Genomic DNA, 25,392 nt, shown 5'->3' with positions numbered 1-25,392 from the left:
ACAACACAATAAATATGGACGAAACAATGACCAACACAGATGTAGGGTTATAAAAGCATTGGCCTAAACTTTTCCCATTTATTAAAGTATCAAGTACACCACAAAAAGCCCTACTTCCAGGGTTTCCGCAATAGTACAAGCATCAAAACACAGGCGACTGCATTCTCATGACACAAGCAATTACAACACTGTCAAGTCGGAAAATCTTTCTGCATACGCTCAGAAAGAAGTGCTCGGAGCAGAATGATGTGATGTAAAAAAACTACTGACATTTTCCTCTTTACTACGGACATTTTTTAAATAAGAATTAAATTAAATTATCAAGTTGAGAACTCTGAATATCTTTCATCCAAGATATTCTCAAAATATTAGTCCCACAGTAAGATAATGTTTTTTAAAATCCGTGTTAACATTGTCGGAATATCTTAAAATTCAATGTCAATTTAATTACTATTTTATTTACAGTGAAGTAGCGCACTGCTTTTTGAAAGTAGCCAATTTTACTAAACATAGCATACATTCTTTAGTGATGTGATGTGGTCTAGTGGTTAAGATGTTATATTTTAAAACAATATAATACAATTTTTAAAATTTGGATTTACAAAGAAGTTTTGTAGCAATGTTAACCCTGCTATTCAGTCTACAGTAAGAAACATAATACAGCATATATTAATTTATTCTCAATATTTTATTAGGGTGGCCTAACAGGTCAAAAAGGCTCACTTTGTTCCTTGAGTACAACAGTGCATTAAGCCCATTCTACACTATCAAACTTTATTTGACAACAAAATGTGATGTGCCCATATATGGACATGATGATGTTTTATCACAACCATATTTAGGTATATCACTACCATATTTAGGCACATCACACTTTTTTTTAAAAACTAGTTTGATAGTGTAGACAGAAAGAAAATAATACATACAATTACAAGTGAACAGTACATTATATATTTCTGATATAAGACTGGCTGGAGTCGCAAATATGTGGAACTGTACAAGTACATGTTACTTAAATCGTGTTTGTTTGAGTAATACGTATTCCACTGACTGATAAAAAAATTCTTACATAAAATTAATGCATTATGTATTCTTGACATTGACAGATAATATTGAATTTATATAGTTAAACCCAGCAGGGGTTAAAAACTCTTCATGTTGACTATTACTTCCTCTAGCAAGAAATACATAGCCTCAAGTTCACGTTTTAGCATCTGGTTAAACTATTATAATTTTTATTATAAATTAACTCTTAAAAAGTATTGTATCAATTAAAATGATTAAAGTTAGCTTCTTGGGTTCATTTTATTTCTTAATTAGCCATAAAAATTTAAAAATACACAATCTGAGAAGGCAAGGAATAACCACAGTTTAAAGTAACTCACTCTCAGAAAATGAAATTTAAAAAAATAATTAAAAAAAATTAAAATACTCAAAAATCATTGAAAATTAACATAAGAAGGTTATCCAACATTAATATGAATATAATATTTGTATAATAGTAGGGCCTACACATTCTTATTCCTTTATTGATGTCAAAAAATAAGACTAGGATTTTAAATTCCACTTTATAAACAATACTAAACATTACTCATTATTTATGTATAGATTTTAATTTTTTATTGAAATTATAACATTAAGAGGTTTAATGAGACGTAAGCAGCTTCCGTTTAAGATGTAACACCTTAAGAATACATAGACATATTAGAGAAAGAGTTAGATGGATCACTACCTTAAGAATAGATGTATTAGAGAATGGCATAGATGGATGACTAGCTACAATACAGTAGTTAAGAGAGTGGAATTTAGCAAATGGTGCCAACAAAATGTGTTCAATCATTATCATGTATTCATTTATTACTAATTTAATCATTAATTTATTATTTTATTACTACTGTAAGTTTTATATTAATTATTTGTATTGTATAGTAGTATAATACTTGGAAATTAGATCATGGGAATAGATCTACTGTAACCAACTTTGCAGTAAAAACAACTGGATCTCTAAATGAAACCAAAACAGATATTTTTACTATAATAAATTCAGTAATTTTTGTTGAAGATCTTTTACCTTACTGTACTCGTCCTGAAAAAAATAATTTGAAAATAAATTGTTGAATACCTTTAGGCCATTTTAATGTACCGTAACATAATTAATTATTCACTTTAACTGTAAAATGTATTTACTAAATTATTCGTTATTTAATGCGAAAAATAGTCAATAGTTTAATGAAATACCTTTATTAAAACTAAGGGTTTATTATGTTATCTTTAAATAAAAATAAATTTATTATTTGCTAAAAAGTACCTGATATTAATAGTAAAATGGATACAGATTCAATAAATTTATATTAAATATTCATAATTCTCAGCAAATATGTGTACCACATAAAATAATTAAATTTTTTTTTCTGGCAATTTTTCTTGCCATTACTTCTTGAGTGTAGTGGTACTTTAGTAGCGTCTTCGTTCGTTTATTATTGCCTTATCATTAATTGCTGTAAAGAATGCCTCGGAGACATTTTAAAACTTGTACATGACATTAATATAATTCATTGCTATCTCTGTCTTTTCTTCACTTGCTAAGCTCTACAGTGAATTTAGTACACACAAGTTAAAAGATTTATAATAGAAAACAAAACCATGATGCTGATATAGGACAGTTATTTTCAAAAGAGATTTTCAACACAATTTTAACAGTATATCATAAGTAACTCCAAATAAGAAAATTTAATAAAAGCTAACCAATTTTATAGAACTTAACACTATATTAGTCCCATGGTTGCGTATAATCCCACCCTCTAGTATAGTCCCATGCTTCCATATAATCCTACCCTCTAGTATAGTCCCATGCTTTCGTAAAATTCCACCCTCTAGTATTATAGTCCCATACTTCCAGATAATCCCACCCTCTAGTATAGTCCCATGCTTCCAGATAATCCCACCCTCTAGTATAGTCCCATGCTTCCATATAATCCAATCCTCTAGTATAGTCCCATGCTTCCGTATAATCCCAACCTCTAGTATAGTCCCATGCTTCCTTATATTCCCACCCTTCCGTATAATCGTACCCTCTAGTATTGTCCCAAGCCTCCGTCTAATTTCTCTTCATTTTTAGACATTTCAATCTTTAGTATTTACTGTCCATTTGTATTTGCAGGTGAATGTGACTTTAAAAGGCAAACGTCTTGAACACCAAGGAATAAGAATTGAATTTGTAGGTCAAATAGGTATGTATTGAATGTCCTGTTTGCTATTATCTGTTAATTTACAGTTGGGATAGCTTATGTAAAAACACCAAATTCTAACTATTCTATTAAACTATTAATCTATTAATTGGTGTTTTTACAATAATTAAGTTTCCTTCTTTATCTTACTTTACAAAAGACATAACTGCTGTTTTGATTACAGTACTTTCATCTATGAATTACTGTTGGGATAACTAAGGCAAAAGCACCAAATTATTAAATTTGGGTAGCTTTGGAAGCTATTCCAACAGGAATCGGTTTGAAGGAATTCTGCGTACATTTTGATTACATTCATCTTACAAATATACAAATTACTGTTGGGATAGCTTGTGCAACAACAGCAAATTCAGACATTGTGTGCTGTTGCTAAAAATAAATTTAAAATTAACAGACACAAACATACTGCTTTCTTAAGTACCGTAGTACATAGTTGTGTAGACACATTCATTAAACACATTTCTTTTAAAATTAGATATAATTGCAATTTACTCTTTAACAATATACAAATTTAGAACTTTGATCTTAGTTTTATTTTGGTCATAGATCTTCATTTGGAAGGAACGTTCCATTACAAATTGACATGAAAAAAATGCCTGATGAACTTTGAACCTATGACCTCTCTTATTTTAAAACTAGACCATTAATAAAACAGAATTTGAAAGAAGTATTTTACCAAAAGAAAAAATATTTATAAGGATATAATACATTTTGCTTTATAGTCCACTAGACTAAATTTTACTTTCCCATTTTTGGTTGAATAAATTTATTTAGGCATACCATATTAGGCAAAGTTTTGCTAATGATACTGTACATCAGTAATTGACTAATTTATCAAGGAACTAAATTTCCAAATATTGATTTAACATTACATAAAACATTCACATGACTGTGGGTAATGATGCTAGCGCCCTCTAGGTTTTGATGTTAGTAACATTACTGATTCTAGCGCCCTCTAAATTGGAAACTTGAATTAGCCTAGTTTAAACAGACAAATGGTAACCAATATTTTATTTTCAAATTAACAGTATAAATATTCTATATTAAAATCATATATAAAAAGTGCTACTAATATCGTATGTTTTTATTGTTATTATTTTTATTGTTTTATTATTTAATTTTCTAGAGTTATATTATGATAGAGGCAACCATCATGAATTCACATCATTGGTGAAAGAGCTGGCACGACCCGGGGATTTGGCAAATTCAACCAGTTATCCATTCGAGTTCCAAAATGTTGAGAAGCCTTATGAATCGTACACAGGAGCGAATGTTAAACTCAGGTGAGGTGGTGACGGTGAGGGTGGCATTGAAGGTGGCAGTGAGGGTGGCAGTGTTAGGATGGGAGTGTTAGGATGGGAGTGTTAATGGTGCCAGTGATGGCAAAGTTGCCAATATGAAAGTACAAGCTTGGTTGTAAGGTGTTCCACACTGGGCCAATATTACATTTTTCTTGCTGGAAATAATGTCACTGTAATTCAGGCTAATTTATCTAACCCAGTATAAGGATTACATTCTAGCATTAGTTAGGCAGAACTAAAATTTTCTTTCATGTCTAATATAATGCCACAAACTAAAGCCTCGAATGAGACTAAAGTTTAGAAGCATTTCTTCCCTATAATGAAGTTACCTTAGAACTTTATTTCTACTCGATTGGATATTAATAAGTTTTCCATGATTGTACAATCTCTGTCCGTCAAATCTAACTTTTGTCGATGCAATTTTTTGTAAACATTTTACCAGATATTATTTGAAAGTTACAATAACAAAGAGGTTGACGGACACGACGAAAGAGATGGATATACTTGTGCACACGTTGTCGCACTATCCTGAGGTGAACTCATCAATTAAAATGGAAGTCGGCATAGAAGACTGCTTACATATAGAATTTGAGTACAACAAGTCAAAGTAAGTAGAGAATTTGAAGACAGATTGGTCCAACAGTTGTTCTGTCTAATTCTTTATTCTAAATTTATTTTATTTATATATATAAATCAACTAATGATCAAATAACAGTTTTCTCATCGCAACTTGTACAAAGTAATTTAGACATTACTTACATTACATTTATTCTTGATCACATCATTTATTTAAATAATTAATTTTCAGAGGTTGCAGAATATAGTAGTGGCTGCTGTTTATTTTAAATCTAAAGCTATGTCTACACTATCAAATTTAAAAATGTGATGTGCCCATATATTAGCATACTGATGTCATATCACTACCATATTTGGAATGGAATGTTACTACCATATTTGGGCACATCACACTTTCACATAAATTTGATTTGAGAGTAGACATAGCTTTAGTGATGTTCAATATATTTTAGCACACCCAAAAATTGATAGATTGACAACTTTTCTAAGTATATTTGTTAGTTCAATCACAATTAGTGGAAATTAAATAGTTTTATTTATTTCTCCCACCCTCCATCAACTCTCAAAAAATAAATCAAGATCTGCTATTTTCTCTCCTTTTTTTGTAATTTATTTTTATTGTTTTTAAATGCAATGTAGTAAAACAAAACTATAAAGCACATTCAAGTTTTAAATGCTATAAGTAACAGAGTGTTTAACTGTTATAAAGGTCACTATGGGGTCATTCGTATAAAAATAGGTCAACATTTCAAAAGGCTAATTGTATCTAAAACAAATTTAAAGAGAAGTATAATTTTCATTATTTTGTTTATTTACAAATTTAAATATACATCAGTTATCAGTTGGTTTTCACTGTTTAAATAGTGCAAAGGCTTAAATTAATTTATTATTATTATTATTATTATTATTATAGAATTACAGGACCTTCATATATTTCATTTTCACATTCTTTATAATCACTTTTATTCACTTCAGAATAACCATGTCTATCTGTACTATGGTGTTCTGTATTATTTGGCCCTTCATATATTTCATTCTCTGTCTCTATATATTTATCCAAGTCATCGTTATTTAAATCTTGGACTTCTTTGCTGCCCTCTTGCTTATTTGCATAATGCTCATGAGTATTCATGTCAGGTCCTTCATATATTTCATTTTCTGTCTCTATATATTTATCCAAGTCGTTATTTAAATCTTGGATTTCCTTGCTGTCCTCTTGTTTATTTGTATAATGCTCATGAATATTCATGTTAGGTTGTTCATGAATATTCATATCAGGTCCTTCATATATTTCATTTTCATTCTCAATGTATTGATCATCATCGTTGACAATAGGAACAGTTCTATTGCCCAATTCGGCTACATCAGCATAGATTTGATTTTCCGTGTCCTGGAAATGAATATTTTCCGGAACATACTCGTAGATATGGCTTTGTACATCCTGGATGTTGTCACATGGTGCTAGTTCAGTAGTGTCCTTACTTTTTGTCATGTGACGTTTCCTCTGAAAAGCTATTACTATGGCGATAGCGACCACAACCCCTAATAAAACGGCTCCGGAAATGTAAAATATAAGGCTGTCATTTCCATCCACTTTGTCCTGATTGTTTACAATTGGAATGTTTAAAGTTTCGTTTCTTATTGAAGTATCGCTTGTTATTTCCATGATTGAAAAATCTGTTGTTATTTCCGTGTTAAATTTTAGTATTTCAGTTATCTTTGAAAATACTGTGTTTAGTAAACTTTCTGTACTTAAAGTAGTAGACTCTATAGTCCAGCCTGTGACAAAACTAGTAGTCTCCTCTTGAGTCGTTATAAAGGTTACATCATTGTTTAGTTCTGTTGTTGTATATCCCATTGAGGGTGTTTGTGTGACTGTTACCGTCTTGTCATAGTGTACAGTGATTGGACCTTCAGAGCAACGTCTGATTTCATTTGTTCCGTTTCGCATTGATTCGCATATAAACGATGTATTATCATGTTCTTTAGTCACATTCAACGTGTGAGTTATCCTCATTTCATTAAACATGGTGTCTAACACTTGTCCGTTTGAAATTTTCAATGTAGTTACTATATTTGAGTCATAATAGTCGGGAAAACATCCTACAGTTACAGGTGTACCAACATCAATTTCATTTTTAATAATACTTACACAAATTGGTTCATTAAATGTCCAATTCTGTATAGTAACACTTGTCGATGCTCCTAAAATTTTTCTGCCATCTTCCAAATCATATACAGCACAAAAATAGTTAGCGTTTATACTTTGGGATTGCCCAAATTCTAACGATTTAATTCCTGGAATTTTAATAAGTAGGGTAAAGTTCATTTCCTCGCCGATAATTGAAATATCTTGTGTAAAGTTTTGAATACGTCTCTGGTGTACATTTCTATTTCTTGTGAGAGGTCTTATTTGTTTTGAATTGGAAAGATGAAACCATTTAATGACATGTTCCTCTTCCAAGCCCTCCAGCACACATGGTAGTGCAAGGACTTGCCCTGGGAAAGCAGTCAGACTCCTAGGTGGCCTTTTAACAAATTCAACATCAGCAAAGGTAGATGAAAATAACAATAACACAATATTTACACAGATAAATTTAATTGACATCTTTTCGATTTTTTCTTCAATGATGTTTACGTGTCTGAAAAAGAGAAATTATCTATCAGTATCTCAATTAAAATATATTCATTTTTTACTTTTTTGGTAACTGGTTATAACATGAACTACAAGACTATCGGCCTAGACTATCTGCTACTGTATGTACACTATTAAAGTATATGTTGTTTTCAACAACCCGAAAGCTCTGTTTACACTATCAAACTAGTTTGACAAAAAAAAGTGTGATGTGCCCAAATATGGTAATGATATGACATCATTATGTCCATATATGCACATCACATTTTTTTGTCACATAAAGTTTAAGAGTGTAGACAGAGCTTTATACTGTATGTGCAAACTCCAATACAACTCTGATACAAATTATCGAATCAGATACCATAGTCAATGATATTATTGTAGATAGAAAATAACTTAACTTCTCATTTGGTCAAATTTCTGACCTAACTAGGTCAAATATGGTAATGTATCATTAGGCATTTGAATTTGTCTGAAAATTTGTGTGATTCATTTCTTTTTAAAGAGTTTGTAATTCTAAATGGTAGCGTTAATCAATATCGACGATAACTATGTTAAAATATAGTGTTTTCAGTAAGAAAAAAAACCACCCTCCCTTCACCAAAATTTATTCCGAGGTTGATGCTTAAAACTATATTTTTTGGCCTTATTCTTAAATCTAATTAGACTTTATACCAATTTATAAATAAGTAGTTGGCCTACCTTCACTTATTCTTTCACACTGTTTACTTACAGTATGCTCCAATATTCCAACATGGGTGTTGAATTCAGAATTATTGCGTTTTAATTGTTTTCAGCGTTAGATTATTCGTGTATTACTTTCATCACTTCCTTATCCATCGGGATATGCTACCAACTCAATATCCTCAATAAGGTGAGATCACGCTAAGACCAACGTCAAAAGATTTGTTAAGAAATCGGTCAGGCGTTGCGTGTCAAGAAGATATACTTGAAATATTCACAAAATGATATATACAAATTTGTTTTAGTTTGTTTATTGCTTTTGTTTTTAGTTTTGCTGTTTCGGTTTACTTAAGTTGTTTATTGAAAAGTAACTTTCTTTTTATTGTTCTTTCAAAACGAAACATTAATTGTTTACAAATGGTTTTATTTTTGCTGAAGATAAAAAAAAATGTTTCTATCAAATTGTTTTTATTTTGAATATAAAAGGAAAGATTATAAGCTTAAATGAAGAATGAAAATATTCTGTAAATTTGTGTGGTTGTTATAGTTCCTAATATCTTCATAATCCAAAGTCTGTTTATTAAACAATATATTTTTTATTGTGAATATGCATTTTATACAATTATATACAAAGTTCATGATTAGCTAAGCTTTATCTTTAGGTAATGACATTGTCAGTTACAACTTTGAGGGAAATACTTATAAGTGCCCCAAAACAAAACACATTTCCAATCATTCATTTTCATCAGTAGATATATCCATTTATTTTTAATATTTACATAAATGTTCAATATACATAGACAATTGTGTTGCTCTGAGACAAATGCTACGTACAATTATCTTTACAAAACACTACACAATTTTTATACATGAAATTCCCCTAAATTCATGATCATTTTTATATACATTTGCAGTACAACTATCCATGTGCCTTAAAGCTCTGTCTACACTGTCAAACTTTATGTGAAAAAATGTGATGTGCCCATATATGGACATGATGATGTCATATCTACCATATTTGGGTACATCAAACTTTTTTTGTTAAACTAGTTTGATAGTGTAGACAGAACTTTATATATATATTTTTTCAGTATATTAAAATGCATACCACAAAGAAGGATATGGGTAATCCATGCTACAGGAAACTATAGTGAAAAACTAGTATGTCACATTAGGGATTTGTTAAGATTCACTATCTATTTTAGGACCATTTCATTTCAATATCATCCTATACAAAATCATTGTTTGCCTTTGTACCCTTTGTATAAACTGTGTAACATTTAGAGCCACGTATCTGAAGATTAAAGGTACTCCTCATAAAACAGCCTTTAGTGCATTAAAAATGTTCAAGTCAAAACTAGCGTATTTAACTACTTATTTTTATTTTGCTCTGCATTGTATTAAGCACTTTTGCCTACATGACTGCTTCAAGCTTACAACCTAATAACTGTAGACTCTCCTAATACCGGACCACCTTTGGGCTGGCCAAATATGTCTGGTATTCGGAATGTGTTTTTAATGATAACAATTAATTTGAGACCTTTTGGACTTGCAAGCATGTATATATTCGTAAACATATTATAGGTTGAATTCAGAAAATAAATGATATACAAAATTTAATAGAAAGTGAAATATATCAAATATAGAACCATAACTGATCAGATAGGTATAGATAACATTGGAGTGTGGTCCTGTATCTATGCAGGTAAATATATTTTACATTAGGTTGTTGTATCTGCTTAGCTGTGCACTGAACTGTACCATACCTAGAATTAAATATATTATGGAAGTCCTAGCAGTTTATAGTAAGAATGCTTTACATACTGTTTTAAACTGATTCCTAGTTTACATCTTGGTTGAGTATATTCTCGCAATGTTCTCAATGTTATTATTATAATATTACTTTACTGGATGGTTTAAAGTTTCTTTCCTTTAATCGGGTATGACTTACTTACTCATTTTCACATTCTTTATAATCGCGTTTGTTCACTTGAGGATAAACATGTCCCTTATCTTATACCCATTTTGTGTTGGCTCCTCCAGTGGCACCCTCATATATCTCATTTTCACACTCCTTAAAATCTGGTTTGTTCACTTTGGAGTAAAAATGTCCTTCATCTTGTACCCCTTCCTTTTTATTATCAGCCCCTCCCTCATATATCTCATTTTCACATTCTTTAAAATCTAGTTTGTTTACCTTGGTATATACATGTACCTTATTCTTCATCTCTTCTTCATTTGAGTTAGTAGTTGGCTCTGAATAGATATCAGTGTCTACACATTGGTACTCACTATCATCAAACTTACTTTGTTTGTTTTTCACGTTCTTTCTTACTTCACTCTCGTTTTCATAGACTTGATCGCCAACGTCCTGAAAATCCTCTTGTAGCTCATATTCTGTCACATGATAAGCAACATTTCTTGTATCTTCACTTTTAGAGTTAATCTTCAACATAGCTGCCTTGTTACGTTTTCGTTTTAAGCAAAATATGAACGTTATTATTGCAAGTACACTACATGTTAGCAGTACACTCACAATTATTATTATTATTGAAGTGTAAACTGCGCTATTACCTGATATTATCAATGATTTTGTTTCTTTTCCAATATTGTTTTCAGCTTCACATGTTATTTTTATATCTGTATCATCTTTTTTTATTTTTAAAGTATTGTTAGAAATTGTGTAAAGTTCAGTAATATTAGGCTTCACTATCCAGTGTTGTTCATCAACAGGTGGTCTAGCCTCTGCAGTACAGATGTATTCCAATGATGATATTTGTGTTATGGTAATCTCTGGTTTGTAGTTGACAGTGATTGGACCTTTTGAGCAACTTTTAATTTGATTTGTCCCAATATGTTTAGATTCACAAATATAAATAGCATTGTTATCCTCTTTTGTTACATTTGAACTATGTTTAAGAATAGAGTCTATTAATGTTGAAGGCAATATTTGACCTTTTCCAGTTTTTAAATTCGTAATTATGTTTGAATCAGAATCAGCAAAACACCCAAAACCTAATGTTTGTCCAGGTGCATAAATAGTCTCATTAAATAAACAAACTAGCCTAATAAATGTCAACTCCTGAATTGTTACCTTTGAAATAGCGTTGAGCACTAGATTATTAGATGGTGGTCGAAATACAGAACACTGAAATTGTTTTGTAATAGTGTCTACATCTTCAAAATCAATAAAGTCTTTTTCTGGTATAACAATATGTAGAGTAAAGTTGTTTCCCCCACCAAAGAGAGAGAATTGAAAGTTGTCAATAGTTGAACGATGAAGATCCCTATTTTTTGTTATAATTGTTTGGTTAGTTCCCTGTATTTGAACCCAAATGACAGTGTGTGTATTGGTGCGGTAGTTTTTCAACACGCATGACAGCGTAACATTTTGTCCTGGGAATGTCTTGGCTTCTGTCGGTGGCGTAACTTCAAACTCAACACGAACTGCGAATGAAGACTTTATGAACAACAAAATCAGTATCCACACAATGCAAAGGTTTTTGTACATCTTGATATATTTAAAAAAACAACAAATTCCTGTTCACAAATATTTGAAAAGATTTCTTGCAGATAATGAAGTAATAATAATGATAAAGTGTTTGATTGTTCTTATATTCCTGTACTTCCAATTATGCACATCCCCAGTTGCATTGCAGTTATATAGTTCATGATTGCAATAACTTTATATTCTAGTCCAATTGATGTTGGCAGTTACTTTCCAGTTATAAGTTTTTAATACAACTGCTATAAAAACCAATTCTGTACCTCTCTCATATGCTCTAGCAGTAATGTATCCAGATAAGGTATTTATTCTTCCACTTACCACATAAAATGTCTTCTTACTTGAAGTATGTTTTCAGTCATTTGATTCATGATAACTACTTTCAAGTTTACAGGAAAGTAGTTCCTATTGTTGTGTACAACTATTATACAATCTGTTTTATATTGTGTAGTGGTATTTTTCCTATAGTCATAGTTTTGACCTTTTGATCCACCACCTATACAATATCTTTCTTCAGTGTGACTTCCTGTATCACTCTGGTAATTCCGCTATGCACTGCTTTATACCACATACACATATAGGAAAGAATTTTTATAAACAATACAGTGAATGCTGAAAAAACTTGGAATCATTAAAAAAAACTAGAATTGTTGTTACGGTCACTTCTATTTTTTAAAAGCATTCTGATGCATTCTTTACTTTTTTGGACTGGCAAAAAGTGCCTGATTTTTAAAGAGTTAACTAAAAATTTCAGGCTCAACTGCTATTATGGGATTAGGAGTTATGTGTAATTATTTCCTTTTTTTGTGTTTTTTTTTTAATCGTTTATAAGATGCAATATTGATGATTTGTTTAAAAACAGATTTATAGTTTAAAAAATAAATAAGTAAGGTGTCATCCAAGATTTGTTACAGTCGTCTGGTTCAACTTGTTATCATCTGTTCTGTTTTACATCTGTTCTGTTTTACATCGTTAATAATTTTGAAAAAGGCAGACAATTTTGTATATAACTAGAAATACAGCTTGGATCTTTAATTCACACTTAGTAATCAAACACTGAACCCAAATCAAAATCAATACAGATTTCTTGAATCATATCATTTTTATTTTCGGACCGCACGTGTGAAGGTACAGTATATTAAGGAAGTAACACAAAAACAATTTTTTCAAACAATAGACAGTATACACATTTTTTTAAGCATCTACTGTGCAGTATTTTATTGAAGAACAAGAACATTTTTTTTACATTTTGCTACACAAATTAATAATCATTTAAACATTCATAAGCATGTATGTTATGACTGTGTTTCTATTTATACCCTATTACATAATTAGTTATTTTTAAATCATGACCTTGTAGAAGAACACACCACTTCCTATTCTGTGTCTAAGTATTATATTATTAATGTTGACTTAATATTTACATTGAATAACAAAAGCATCATTTTTACAATATTGTATTATTTAGGCTTATAGTATTTAGTTTCAATTCAATTTCAGTTTATTTATTTAAATATCTAAGCACGATAAAAAGAGCAAGAATGCTAATTGTATACAGGCAAATGGTAACATGATATAAAGGTACATCCCACTGAAGAACAAAAATAGAATTTTAACATTTCTTAAATTTAACATGAGTTACAAATCCACATACTACATATATTATTAATAGGCCTTCTGTACAACATTGAGGACCTTGATATTCATATTTCACACTCCTTGTTATCGAGTTTGTTTAATACAAAATAAAGATGGGCTTCATCTTGTACTCCTTCCTCTTTATAATCCATCCCTTCATTCGCGCCCTTGTTTATCTCATTTTTAGAATCAGCCCCTCCAGTTGGACCCTCATATATCTCATTTTCACACTCCTTAAAATCTGGTTTGTTCACTTTGGAATATACATGTACCTTATTCTGTATCTGTTCCTCATTTGCGTTAGTAGTTGGTTCTGAATAGATTTCATTGTCATTGTCTATGCATTGGTATTCACAATCGTCAAATTTAGTTTCGACATTATTACTTATGTTACTCTCATTTTGATAGACTTGTTCACCAATTTCCTGATAATCCACTTGTGACCCATCTTCTGTCACCTTATAACCAACAGTTTTTGTGTCATCATTTTTATAGTTAATCTTCGACATAGCTGCCTTGTTACGTTTTCGTTTTAAGCAGAATATGAACGTTGTTATTGCAAGAACACAAAATGCTAACAGTGCGATCACAATGATTATTATTGCAGTATTTGCACCATTACTTTCATTGTCATTGTTTAATGGTTTGTAGTTGACAGTGATTGGGCCAACAGAGCAACTTTTTTTTTCATTTGTTCCAATTATTTGTGATTCACAAATATAAATTGCATTATTATCTTCTTTTGTTACAATAAATGTGTGGTAAAGAGTTGATGATTCTACATATGAAGGCAAGATTTGTTCTTTTCCTGATTTCAAAATTGTTTGTATGTCTGAATCAGAATCAGCAAGACAGCCAAACTTTAATGTTTGTCCAAATGTATAAACAGTCCCATTAAGTAAACAAGTTGGCTTAATAAATTTATGAATTATCATTTTTGAATTAGCACTTGATATCATATTTTTATTTTGTATACTAGTTACTGAACACTGAAATTCCTTTGTAATAGTGTCGTCATCTCCAAAATCAATCTGGTTACTCTCTGGTATAATAATATGTAAAGTAAAGTTATTGCCCTCACCAAGGATTGAGAATTTCAAGTTGTCCAAAGTCTGGATTATGCGTTGTCTATCTTGTGTAATAACTTGCATGTTGTTGTTATTATTTTTCCTTATGGAAAACCAAATAACTGTTTGGCTTATATAATTGTTTGCTATGACACATGACAGTGTAACATTCTGTCCAGGGTATGCTGTTACTTCTTCTGGTGGTTTAGTCTCAAACTGTCCAGCAACAAATGATATAAATAACAAAACAAGGAAACTCACAATAGACATTTTATAGTACTAAAATAGTTTCCAGTTATAACAGGTTCTGAATTATTGTAACAACTTTATATTCTTGTACTGTCTAGCTAAGTAGTTTCTTTCCAGTTATAACAAATTTCAAATTGTTGTAACCACTTTAAATTCATGTACTGCCCAGCTAAGTAGTTTCTTTCCAGTTATAACAAGTTTCAAATTGTTGTAACCACTTTATATTCATGTTTCTTTCCAGTTATAGCAAGTTTCAAATTGTTGTAACAACTTTACATTCTTGTACTGTCCAGCTAAAGTAGTTTCTTTCCAGTTAACAAGTTCTGAATTGTTGTAACAACTTTAATACATTCTTTTATTGTCCAGCTAAGTAGTTTCTTTCCAGTTAACAAGTTCTAAATTGTTGTAACAACTTTATATTCTTGTACTGTCCAGCTAAGTAGTTTCTTTCCAGTCATAAACATTTCTGAATTGGTGTAACAACTTTATATTCTTGTCCTGATTTTCTTCCACAACTTTTGATAAAATATCTTTAAGTATGATCCGAATCCTTGATTTATGTTCCCTTGAAGACAACTAAATTTAGTAACATATCGTCTGTCTTTAATACTTGTTATAATATCCCATGTAGGTTGTTGATCCTCAGCACAATTTGTTATGTTTCCTTTTATTCTGTTTTTACAAGATCTTTCTTGTCAGTAACATCATAGATATTGATATAACAATATCCTGTATTACTTACCTAATTCCTGTTATTCTTATACCACCACATTCACACCTAGTTTTACATATTAACAAGAATTTATCAGTATACCAGTGACGCATTGGGGGATTTTTTTCATGACTTCCTATATTAAAACTAAAGATATTTATTTTTCTAAATTTATCTATATTTTCGTTGTGATATTAAATTGGATGATTATTATGATTGAAATTAATTATCAACTTGGTTATAATAAACATAATACGTGGGACTGTATATTGATGGTTAATAACATGCTTGCTTTCCAATACCTTAAGGTATTGGGTTCAATCCTGCCAGGGTTGTAACTCATCACCTGTGATCTTACATTTTTAATTCCTTCCTGATTTTTTTTAAAGATTAAACATTTTTTAAAGAAATTGATTTAGTAGTTAGTAAGCCATAGTTACGCTATGTGTAACATCTTGTTACGCTATGTGTAACATCTTGTTACGCTATGTGTAACATCTTGTTACGCTATGTGTAACATCTTGTTACGCTATGTGTAACATCTTGTTACGCTATGTGTAACATCTTGTTACGCTATGTGTAACATCTTGTTACGCTATGTGTAACATCTTGTTACGCTATGTATAACATCTTGTTACGCTATGTGTAACATCTTGTTACGCTATGTGTAACTAGTTGTTAATTTCATTGTTAGCGATGTTCTTTTGCAATGATTGTTTTGGCTTATAGTTTGTCAATAAATATTCTTTTTGTATTAATGTTTGGTTTGTAGCTTATATTTTTGTTCCGGATTAAATAAATATTTCGGAATTTATTATGGAGATACCTCATTTTTGGAACGAAGTGAAAATTGAAAAGATTTTGGATTTTGTTTGTCTGTGTGGTCAGTATATCGGACTTCAACCACTGTACATTATTTATAGTTATACATCAGATTTTATTATGTTTTGGGGAATAAATAATTCTTCTGTGATTATAAGGAAGAGAAACAAAATAAATGCATACGGCAGTGCAATAACATAAAAAAAAGAGTGGTTGCGGTTTTTTTGTAATAAATCCTCCTTTTGTTTGATTACATACAAGGAAAGAAACAATAATAAATTCATAGTGCAGTAACATAAAAAAGGATTTGATTGCGGTATTTTTGTAAGAATAAATTCTTGTTTTGTATGATTATACAAGGAAGGAAACACAAACAAATGCATAGCACAAATTCAAAGAAGGGAGTGTTTTTTTTTGTAAAAAATAGATAAATAATACTGTACTCATTTTATTGTTGATGTTGATAAGACAAAAAAGTATTGCAACAACAAATATTGAAATGATTAAATTAGATTTTAATAAGTGAAATAAATTATAGCTAAATCTTCAAAGTTTATTGCTTGTGAGAAATTTTAGAAAATGTTTGGTAACAATGAGCTGCAGTGTATTCATATATTAGATTCAATTTTTATCAATCAATCAATCAATCATAGTAAAATTTATTTTCTTCAAATTAGAACAATATACAAAATGGTAGGAAGAAAGGTAATTTAATTGTAGAAGGTATGTTCAAAAAAGCAAAAAGCTTGTGATAATTGCTAATAAAATAATACTTTTTGTTTGCGTAAGTTTTTGTTAAATTAATACAAATGTTAGCACGAAAGGTAATGCTTATTTACAGTTTCTATACATCTTACTTCTTAATGTATGCCAACTCTCCCAACACAAGAATGATCTTAATGTTCAAATGTTATTAAATTCTTTTCCACTATGGGAATTGCATTGAAAAACCAAACATTTTTCCAGCAGACAATCCTGTCCATTATTGAGAGTAATTTATTATTATTAATCAATATGTATAACACTAATTTTAAACTCAGTATTATTTAAAGTCATTTATATCCTGTGTTACTTTGGTGAATCCTACTTTACATAACTTTATATCATCTGATGGTGTATTTTAAAATATCACAATTTCTTTAATTATACTGTACATAGAACAAATTTTGAAATGTTCATTGGCAATATTTTTCAGAAGTAGTTTATTAAAGTGTTTAAAAAAAAAAAAACATGCTGTTAGATACAGTATTCAAATGTTTATTCTTAAAGTTTTTACAAAATTTGTGTCGTCGTCATTTTTAATTATTGGCACAATCTCTACTAGGTGTGGATGTGTTTTCAACACTCAGATCAGCAACATGTTTTGTGACATCTTTTTTGTCATCAATGATTTCCAGATATAGTTCATCATCACATTCAGTTCCTTTAGGTTGTTGTGGTTTCCTTACGTTTGGATTCTTGGCACAATCTCTACTAGGTGTGGATCTGTTTTCAACACTCAGATCAGCAACATGTTTTGTGACATATTCTTTGTCATCAATAATTTCCAGATATAGTTCATCATCACATTCAGTTTCTGTAGGTTGTTGTGGTTTCCTTACATGAGGATTATTGGCACAATCTCTACTAGGTGTGGATGTGTTTTCTACACTCAGATCAGCAACATGTTTTGTGACATCTTCTTTGTCGTCAATGATTTCCAGATATAGTTCATCATCACATTCAGTTCCTTTAGGTTGTGGTTGTTTCCTTACGTGAGGATTCTTGGCACAATCTCTACTAGGTGTGGATGTGTTTTCTACACTCTGATCAGCAACATGTTTTGTGACATCTTCTTTATCATCAATGATTTCCAGATATGGTTCCTCTTCACTTTCAGTTCCTGCAGGTTGTTGTGGTTTCCTTACGTGAGGATTATTGGCACAATCTCTACTAGGTGTGGATGTGTTTTCAACACTCAGATCAGCAACATGTTTTGTGGCATCTTCTTTATCATCAATGATTTCCAGATATAGTTCATCTTCACATTCAGGTTCTTTAAGTTGTTGTTGTTTCCTTAGACGAGGATTATTGACATAAACTGCACGAGGTGCGGATGTGTTTCTTACACTCTGATCAGGAATAACACCACATTTTGTGTCATCTACATTTTCATCAATGATTTTAAGATATTGTTTATCATGTGCAGATCCTGTGGGTTGTTGCCCTGTATTAGATGTGCTTGCTGAACTCTTTTTGTCATCTTTTTTTCCATTAATAATTTCAATGTAAGGTTCATCATATACAGTCTCTTGTTGCCATGCCAACCTACCATCAATAGTACTCATATATGCTGATGTATCTGGATTGACCCCTAGGTCAATTGGTGGAATAGTTTCATAAGCTGTTGCCTTTTCAGTTCCGGAGTGATTTTGACTGATAAGTTCTTCTGGTTCATTGTTTTGATCTTGTCCTGTACCACTCCCCTCGACTATGACTGTGTGGTCATAATCAGTATTAATGTTTTGTTTCTTTTTATATTTATAGTAGCAAAGCACAGTTGCAACAATGATATTAATAGTTATAACAATGCATAATAGGATCATGTAGATTCTATCATTTCTGTTCAACAATATAATTATCAATGACTTAGAATCTTTTCTCAATATATTTTCAGCTTCACATTTTATTTCAGAACCAATCTTTGGCAGTTCAGTAAATTTCAAAATCCCATTTGAAATACTAAAGTGATCTTCTGGAACACTAGATTCCACAATCCAGACTGTTTCATCAACAGGTGGGTTAGCCTCTGCAGTACAGATGAATTCCAGTGGTGATATTTGTCTGATGTTAATCTCTGGTTTGTAGTTGACAGTGATTGGACCGACAGAGCAACTTCTTATTTCATTCGTCACGATTCTTTGTGATTCACAAATATAATATGCATTATTATCCTTTTTTGTTAAAATTGAAGTGTGTAAAAGAGTTGATGATTCTACATATGAAGGCAAGATTTGTCCTTTTACTGATATTAATTTTGTTTGTATGTCTGAATTAGAATCAGGAAGACAGCCAAACATTAATGTTTGTCCATATCTATAAACAGTCTCATTAAGTAAACAAATTGGCTTATTAAATGTAGATTGATTAATTGTCACGCTTGACATAGCTTTGAATATCATATTTTCATTCTGTTTACTAGTTACAGAACACTGAAATACTTTTGTAATAGTGTCGTCATCCTCAAAATCAATCAAGTTACTTTCTGGTATAACAATATGAAGAGTAAAGTTATTGCCCTCACCAAGGAGAGAGAATGTCCACTTGTCAATAATCCAGATTTCATGTTGTCTATTCTGTGTAATGATTGTTGGTCTGTTGATGTAAAACCAAATGACTTGTTGGTATGTATAATAGTTTGCTATGACACATGGCAGTGTAACACTTTGTCCAGGGTATGCTGTTACTTCTTCTGGTGGTTTAATCTCAAACTGTGCTGCAACAAATGATATAAAAAACAAAACAAGTAAACTCACGATAGACATTTTGTAGTACTAAAATAGTTTCCAGTTATAACAAGTTCTGAATTGTTGTAACCACTTTAAATTCATGTACTGCCCAGCTAAGTAGTTTCTTTCCAGTTATAACAAGTTTCAAATTGTTGTAACCACTTTATATTCATGTTTCTTTCCAGTTATAGCAAGTTTCAAATTGTTGTAACCACTTTATATTCTTGTACTGTCCAGCTAAGTAGTTTCTTTCCAGTTATAACAAGTTTCAAATTGTTGTAACCACTTTAGATTCTTGTACTGTCCAGCTACTGTAAGTAGTTTCTTTCCAGTTAACAAGTTCTGAATTGTTGTAACAACTCTATATTCTTGTACCAGCTAAGTAGTTGTTTAAGTATGATCCAAATGATTGATTTATGTTCCCTTGAAGACAACAAAATTTAGTAACATATCATCTGTCTTTAATACTTGTTATAATAACCCATGCAGGTTGTTGATCCTCAGCATAGTTTGTTATGTTTCCTTTTATTCTGTTTTTACAAGTTATTTCTTGTCAGTAACATCATAGATATTGATATAATAATATCCTGTATTACTTACCTAATTCCTGTTATTCTTATACCACCACATTCACACCTAGTTTTACTATTAATAAGAACCAGTGATGCATTGTGGGATTTTTCAAGGCATTTTTCCTAATGAGAGTTACTTAAAAAAATTATTAAAAGTTAATGAAAAAAAACAGTTATAACAACCAAGAGAACAAAATAATATCCACAATTACCAAATTGAATTTAATTAATTAATTAATTAATAGATTATATCTTATGTTTCCTAATTTTCTTGGAATGCAGTAACTGTGTGGTTGTTAAATATTTCCGTTACTCTATATTTATACACACATGATTGAGTAAACAAATTGTTACTATCTGTCTTGCCCAAAGAGGGCGCTCTTCACTGAAATTCATACAAATGCTCAAATTAGTTATCCACCAAAAGTACTAACTCTTGAGGGAGCCATCTTTGTGTTAAACTGAGACTGGTTCTGTTCTGTGAAATATTGATTTTACAGCTTTAATTAATATTGTTCTGTATTTATAAAACAAACAATGAGTAATAGATTGGAATAACATTTATTATGATGATTGAAACAACATTCAAATAACATTTATTGGAAAACAAACTACAATTTTTACATCTTATACAGTATAGTTATAGTATATTATTTATTATCACATTTGCATCTATTAAAAAAGTCTTAATAGTATGTATTATTTTAGTTTAGTTACTTATTTAAGTAATATTTATACACACTACACAATATTGGATTAGCAGAAGCATTTCCTCCTTTATATAGGACCCTTGTATATCTCATTTTCACACTCCTTATAATCTAGTCTTGTACCCCTTCCTCTTTAGAATCAGCCCCTCCAGTGGCACCCTCATATATCTCATTTTTGTACTGCAAAGATTTATTGCGTGTTAGTTTTAAAAAACTTGTTTTTATTTTTATAAAATACAAATTGTAATATAACTATAGCTAATCACTTAATAGCTGATGACTGTACTCACAACTTCAAGAGTTAATATTATATAACATTTTTAAATGTTTATTCTAAAGTTTGGACTACATAATACATAATTTCTAATTTTGTGTGAATTTTTGTTTTCTAATACAAGGATTATTAACATAAATTCTATTATTTGTTGTGTTGTCTACACTCTGATCATGAATATTAACATATGTTTTGTCTTTATTATGAATTAATTCGTAAGGTTCATCATACACATATTCCTGTTGCCTTGTGAGTCTACCATCAACAGTTGTTATAGTTTCGTAACCTGTTTTCTCCTCATTTTTAAATATCATTTCTATATTTTTAGAGTCTTTTCTGATTTGTCCTTCATTTCTAACTGTATGATCACAGTCAGTTTGATTAGCTTTATTTCTTTTATATTTACAGTAGCACAGCAAGATTGTTATAATGATAATGATAGTAACAACAATGCTTAGGAGGATAAAGTAAAACCTATTTTTCATGGTTTTTTCTTCCTTTTTTTTGTCGACCAATGAAATAAACCTTGACTCCGATTCTTTTCCCAAAACATTTTCTGCTTCACATGTAATTTCTGAACCAACCTTTGACAGTTTTTTAAATTTCAAAATTCCATTTGAAATAGTAAATTGATCTTCTGGAATACTAGGTTCCACAATCCAAACAGTTTCATTAACAGGTGGTTTAGCCTCTGCAGTACAGTTAAATTCCAGCGGTGATATCTGTGTGATGTTAATCTCTGGTTTATAGTTGACAGTGATTGGACCTTTTGAACAGCTTCTGATTTCATTTGTTCCAATTCTTTGTGATTCACAAATATAAATTGCATTATTATCTTCTTTTGTTACATTTTTAATATGGAAAAATGTTGATGATATTAAATTAGAAGGCAAGATTTGTCCTTTTCCAGATTTCAAATTTGTCAATATGTTTGAATCAGAATCAGCAAAACAGCCAAAACCTAATGTTTGGCCAGATGTGTAAATAGTCCCATTAAATAAACAAATTGGAGTATAAAATGTATATTTCCGAATTGTTACCTTTGAATAAGAACTTTTTAATGTAAATGATGGACTAGTTACAGAACACTGAAATTGTTTTATAATAATTTCAACATCTTCAAAATCAATCACGTTATTTTTTGGTATAATAATATGTAGAGTAAAGTTATTGTCCTCACCAAGGAGAGAGAATTTCCATTTGTCGATAATGGTTGTATTCAACCCTCTATTCTGTGTAATGACTGTTTCATATCCATCTATGTAAAGCCAACGCACCGTTTGCAATGTTGCATAGTTTGCTACGACACACGGCAGTGTAACATTCTGTCCAGGGTATGCTGTTACGTCTCTTGGTGGAAAAACATCAAACCGTGCAACATCAAATGCTATAATTACAAACCAAAAAATCAATAAGCTCGCACGACAAGACATCTTATATTTTGAAGTACCAATTCTGCTCAGAGCTGTATGAAGAATCAATTCGATATTCAGTATATTAATATATTACCAGATATGTTCTTCCAAATATATAAACAATTCAAAATATCTGCTGTGAAACTTTTTTCCCTTATTTTCAAACTCGGCACTAAACATAAATTCTTCAACTGTTTTTATTTTTCGTCTCTTGTTGCAAATCCTTTCCTTTAAGCACACCAATGTTACATGCTGCCGAGCAACAGCTTTATGTATGTATTATTTCATACATTTGGTCTGTCTGTGCCAGCCTACAAAATATTAATGCTTCCGTGTTGTTAACACTTCCTCAATGTTTGTAAAAAATGTATAATGATATCCTTATTACTTTTCTAGTTTTTACAAATAAAGTGTGCCCAATTATGGTAGTGATATGCCCAAATATGGTAGTGATATGACATCATCATGCCCACATATATATAAAGCTTTCGTGTTAGTACATTGTTATATTGTGTGTATGTATTTGTTTTTCCATGTTTGTGAAGGAGGTATAATAATATCCTTATTACTTTTCTTATTCCTGCATTACATAATTACTTTACAATAGTACTGGAACATTTTACAGTGGCTTGTACTTACCAGTTTTAATAGGAGAGAAAAGAATGATTTAGTTTGAAATAACTAAGTAAAGCTCTGTCCACACTATCAAATTTTATGTGACAAAAATATGTGATGTGCCCATATATGGACATGATGATGACATATAACTACCATATTTGGGCATATCACTACCATATTTGGACACATCACACTTTTTTTTGTCAAACTAGTTTGATAGTGTAGACAGAGCTTTACACTGATCATACCACTAGGTGGCTAAACATACAATAGAAGATCAATCTTTAGCACCAATCAAAAAATATTTATTCATAAATGTATACAATTTTTATTGGAACTAAGTAAAAAATGAATGTTCTTATAGTATATAAGCCTTTTCATGAAATGTTTATAAAATGAACAACAACAAAAAGAATTGTTTTTACATTAATAATTCGATTTATATCAGAAAAATAGTCTAATCTAATAATCTAATAATAGTCTTCTGTTCAATATTATACCTTATTATATTGGACCCTCATATATTTCATTTTCACACTCCTTAAAATCTGGTTTGTTCACTTTGGAGTAAAGATGTACTTTATCTTGTACCCCTTCCTCTTTAGAATCAGCCCCTCCCTCTTTTGAGTTGGCCCCTCCCTCTTTTGAGTCAGCCCTTCCCTCTTTAGAATCAGCCCCTCCGATGGGACCCTCATATATCTCATTTTCACACTCCTTATAATCTGGTTTGTTCACCTTGGTATATACATGTATTGTATTCTTGTCTTCTACGTTTGAGTTGGTATTTAGCTCTGAATAGATGGCAGTTTCTATATATTGGTAATCATCCAATTCCCTTTGTTTAGTTTCTTCAACCTCATTTTCATAGACTTTGTCACCTAATTCATGATAATCAACTTGTGACAACTCTGTGACGTGATAAGCAACATTTCTTGTATCTTTATTTTTAGAGGTAATCTTTAACATACATTTTCGTTTTATGCAAATTATTATAAATGTTGTTATTACAAGTAGAGCACATGACGATAGTACAATCACAATTATCATTACTAAAGTATTATTACTTTTATTTTGACCAATATTAATAGAAATTTTCAATGATTTTGTTTCTACTCCAATAATGTTTTCAGCTTCACAGGTAATGTTGATGTCTGTAACATTTGTTTTCATTATTTTTAATATATTGTTCGAAATTGTGTAAAGTCCAGTAACATTAGGCTCCACAGTCCAGCTTGTTTCATTAACAGGTGGTCTAGCCTCTGCAGTACAGTAGAATTCCATTGATGATATTTGTGTTATGGTAATCTCTGGTTTGTAGTTGACAGTGATTGGACCTTTTGAGCAACTTCTGATCTCACTTGTCCCAATTCTTTGTGATTCACAAATGTAAATTGTGTTATCATCGTCTTTAGTTACATTTGAAGTATGGTAAACAGCTAAGGAAATTTTTTTTGAAGGCAATATTTTTCCTCTTTCTGTTTTCAAATTAGTAATAATGTTGTCTTCATCAGAATCAGGAAAACAGGAAAAAGTTAATCTTTGACCAAAAGAATAAACCATATATTTTAGTAAACATTTTGGCACACTAAATGTAAATTTCTGATTTACCACTTTTATTAAATGGGAAGTAAATATTGTATTTATATTCATTGATTTGGAAACAGAAAAAAAAAATTGTTTTGTAGTAGTGTCTTCTTCTTCAAAATCAATCTGGTTACTTTCTGGTATAACAATATGTAGAGTAAAGTTATTGCCCTCACCAAGGAGAGAGAATTTCCAGTTGTCAATAGTTGGGGTGTTGAGGTCTCTGTTATTGGTTATTATAGCTGTGTTAGATCCTTGCCTATTGTATATCCAAGAAATCGTTTGGAATGTTGAATT

General features: G+C 30.6%; 3 protein-coding genes across 3 annotated transcripts in view; 1 reads left to right on the top strand and 2 right to left on the bottom strand.

Annotated features, from left to right (window-relative positions):
• The window catches only part of LOC144848795 (vacuolar protein sorting-associated protein 26B-like), a 79,693-nt gene that overhangs the window by 1,519 nt on the left and 52,782 nt on the right, over nt 1-25,392 (top strand). The window contains exons 3-5 of the mRNA XM_078705727.1: nt 3,161-3,230; nt 4,372-4,528; nt 4,989-5,153. Of these exons, the coding sequence (XP_078561853.1) occupies nt 3,161-3,230; nt 4,372-4,528; nt 4,989-5,153 (392 nt within the window). The remainder of the gene's footprint in view (nt 1-3,160; nt 3,231-4,371; nt 4,529-4,988; nt 5,154-25,392) is intronic.
• LOC144848818 (uncharacterized) lies at nt 13,789-24,508 on the bottom strand. The gene is made up of 3 exons (XM_078705755.1): nt 24,048-24,508; nt 21,328-21,384; nt 13,789-13,868 (listed from the first exon to the last, which is right to left on the bottom strand). The coding sequence occupies exons 1-2, from the start codon at nt 24,475-24,477 to the stop codon at nt 21,374-21,376; spliced, it is 441 nt and encodes a 146-aa protein (XP_078561881.1). The 5' UTR covers nt 24,478-24,508; the 3' UTR covers nt 13,789-13,868; nt 21,328-21,373.
• Nucleotides 17,028-25,392, bottom strand: part of LOC144848300 (uncharacterized) — a 45,919-nt gene continuing 37,554 nt past the window's right edge. Inside the window, exon 2 of the mRNA XM_078705016.1 lies at nt 17,028-18,706. Within this exon, the coding sequence (XP_078561142.1) occupies nt 17,733-18,706 (974 nt within the window). The 3' untranslated portion in view covers nt 17,028-17,732. The remainder of the gene's footprint in view (nt 18,707-25,392) is intronic.

This window comes from Antedon bifida, chromosome 7 (assembly GCF_963402885.1).
Source record: "Antedon bifida chromosome 7, ecAntBifi1.1, whole genome shotgun sequence".
Classification (NCBI taxonomy): domain Eukaryota; kingdom Metazoa; phylum Echinodermata; class Crinoidea; order Comatulida; family Antedonidae; genus Antedon; species Antedon bifida.
This window is presented reverse-complemented; position numbering and strand designations above follow the sequence as displayed.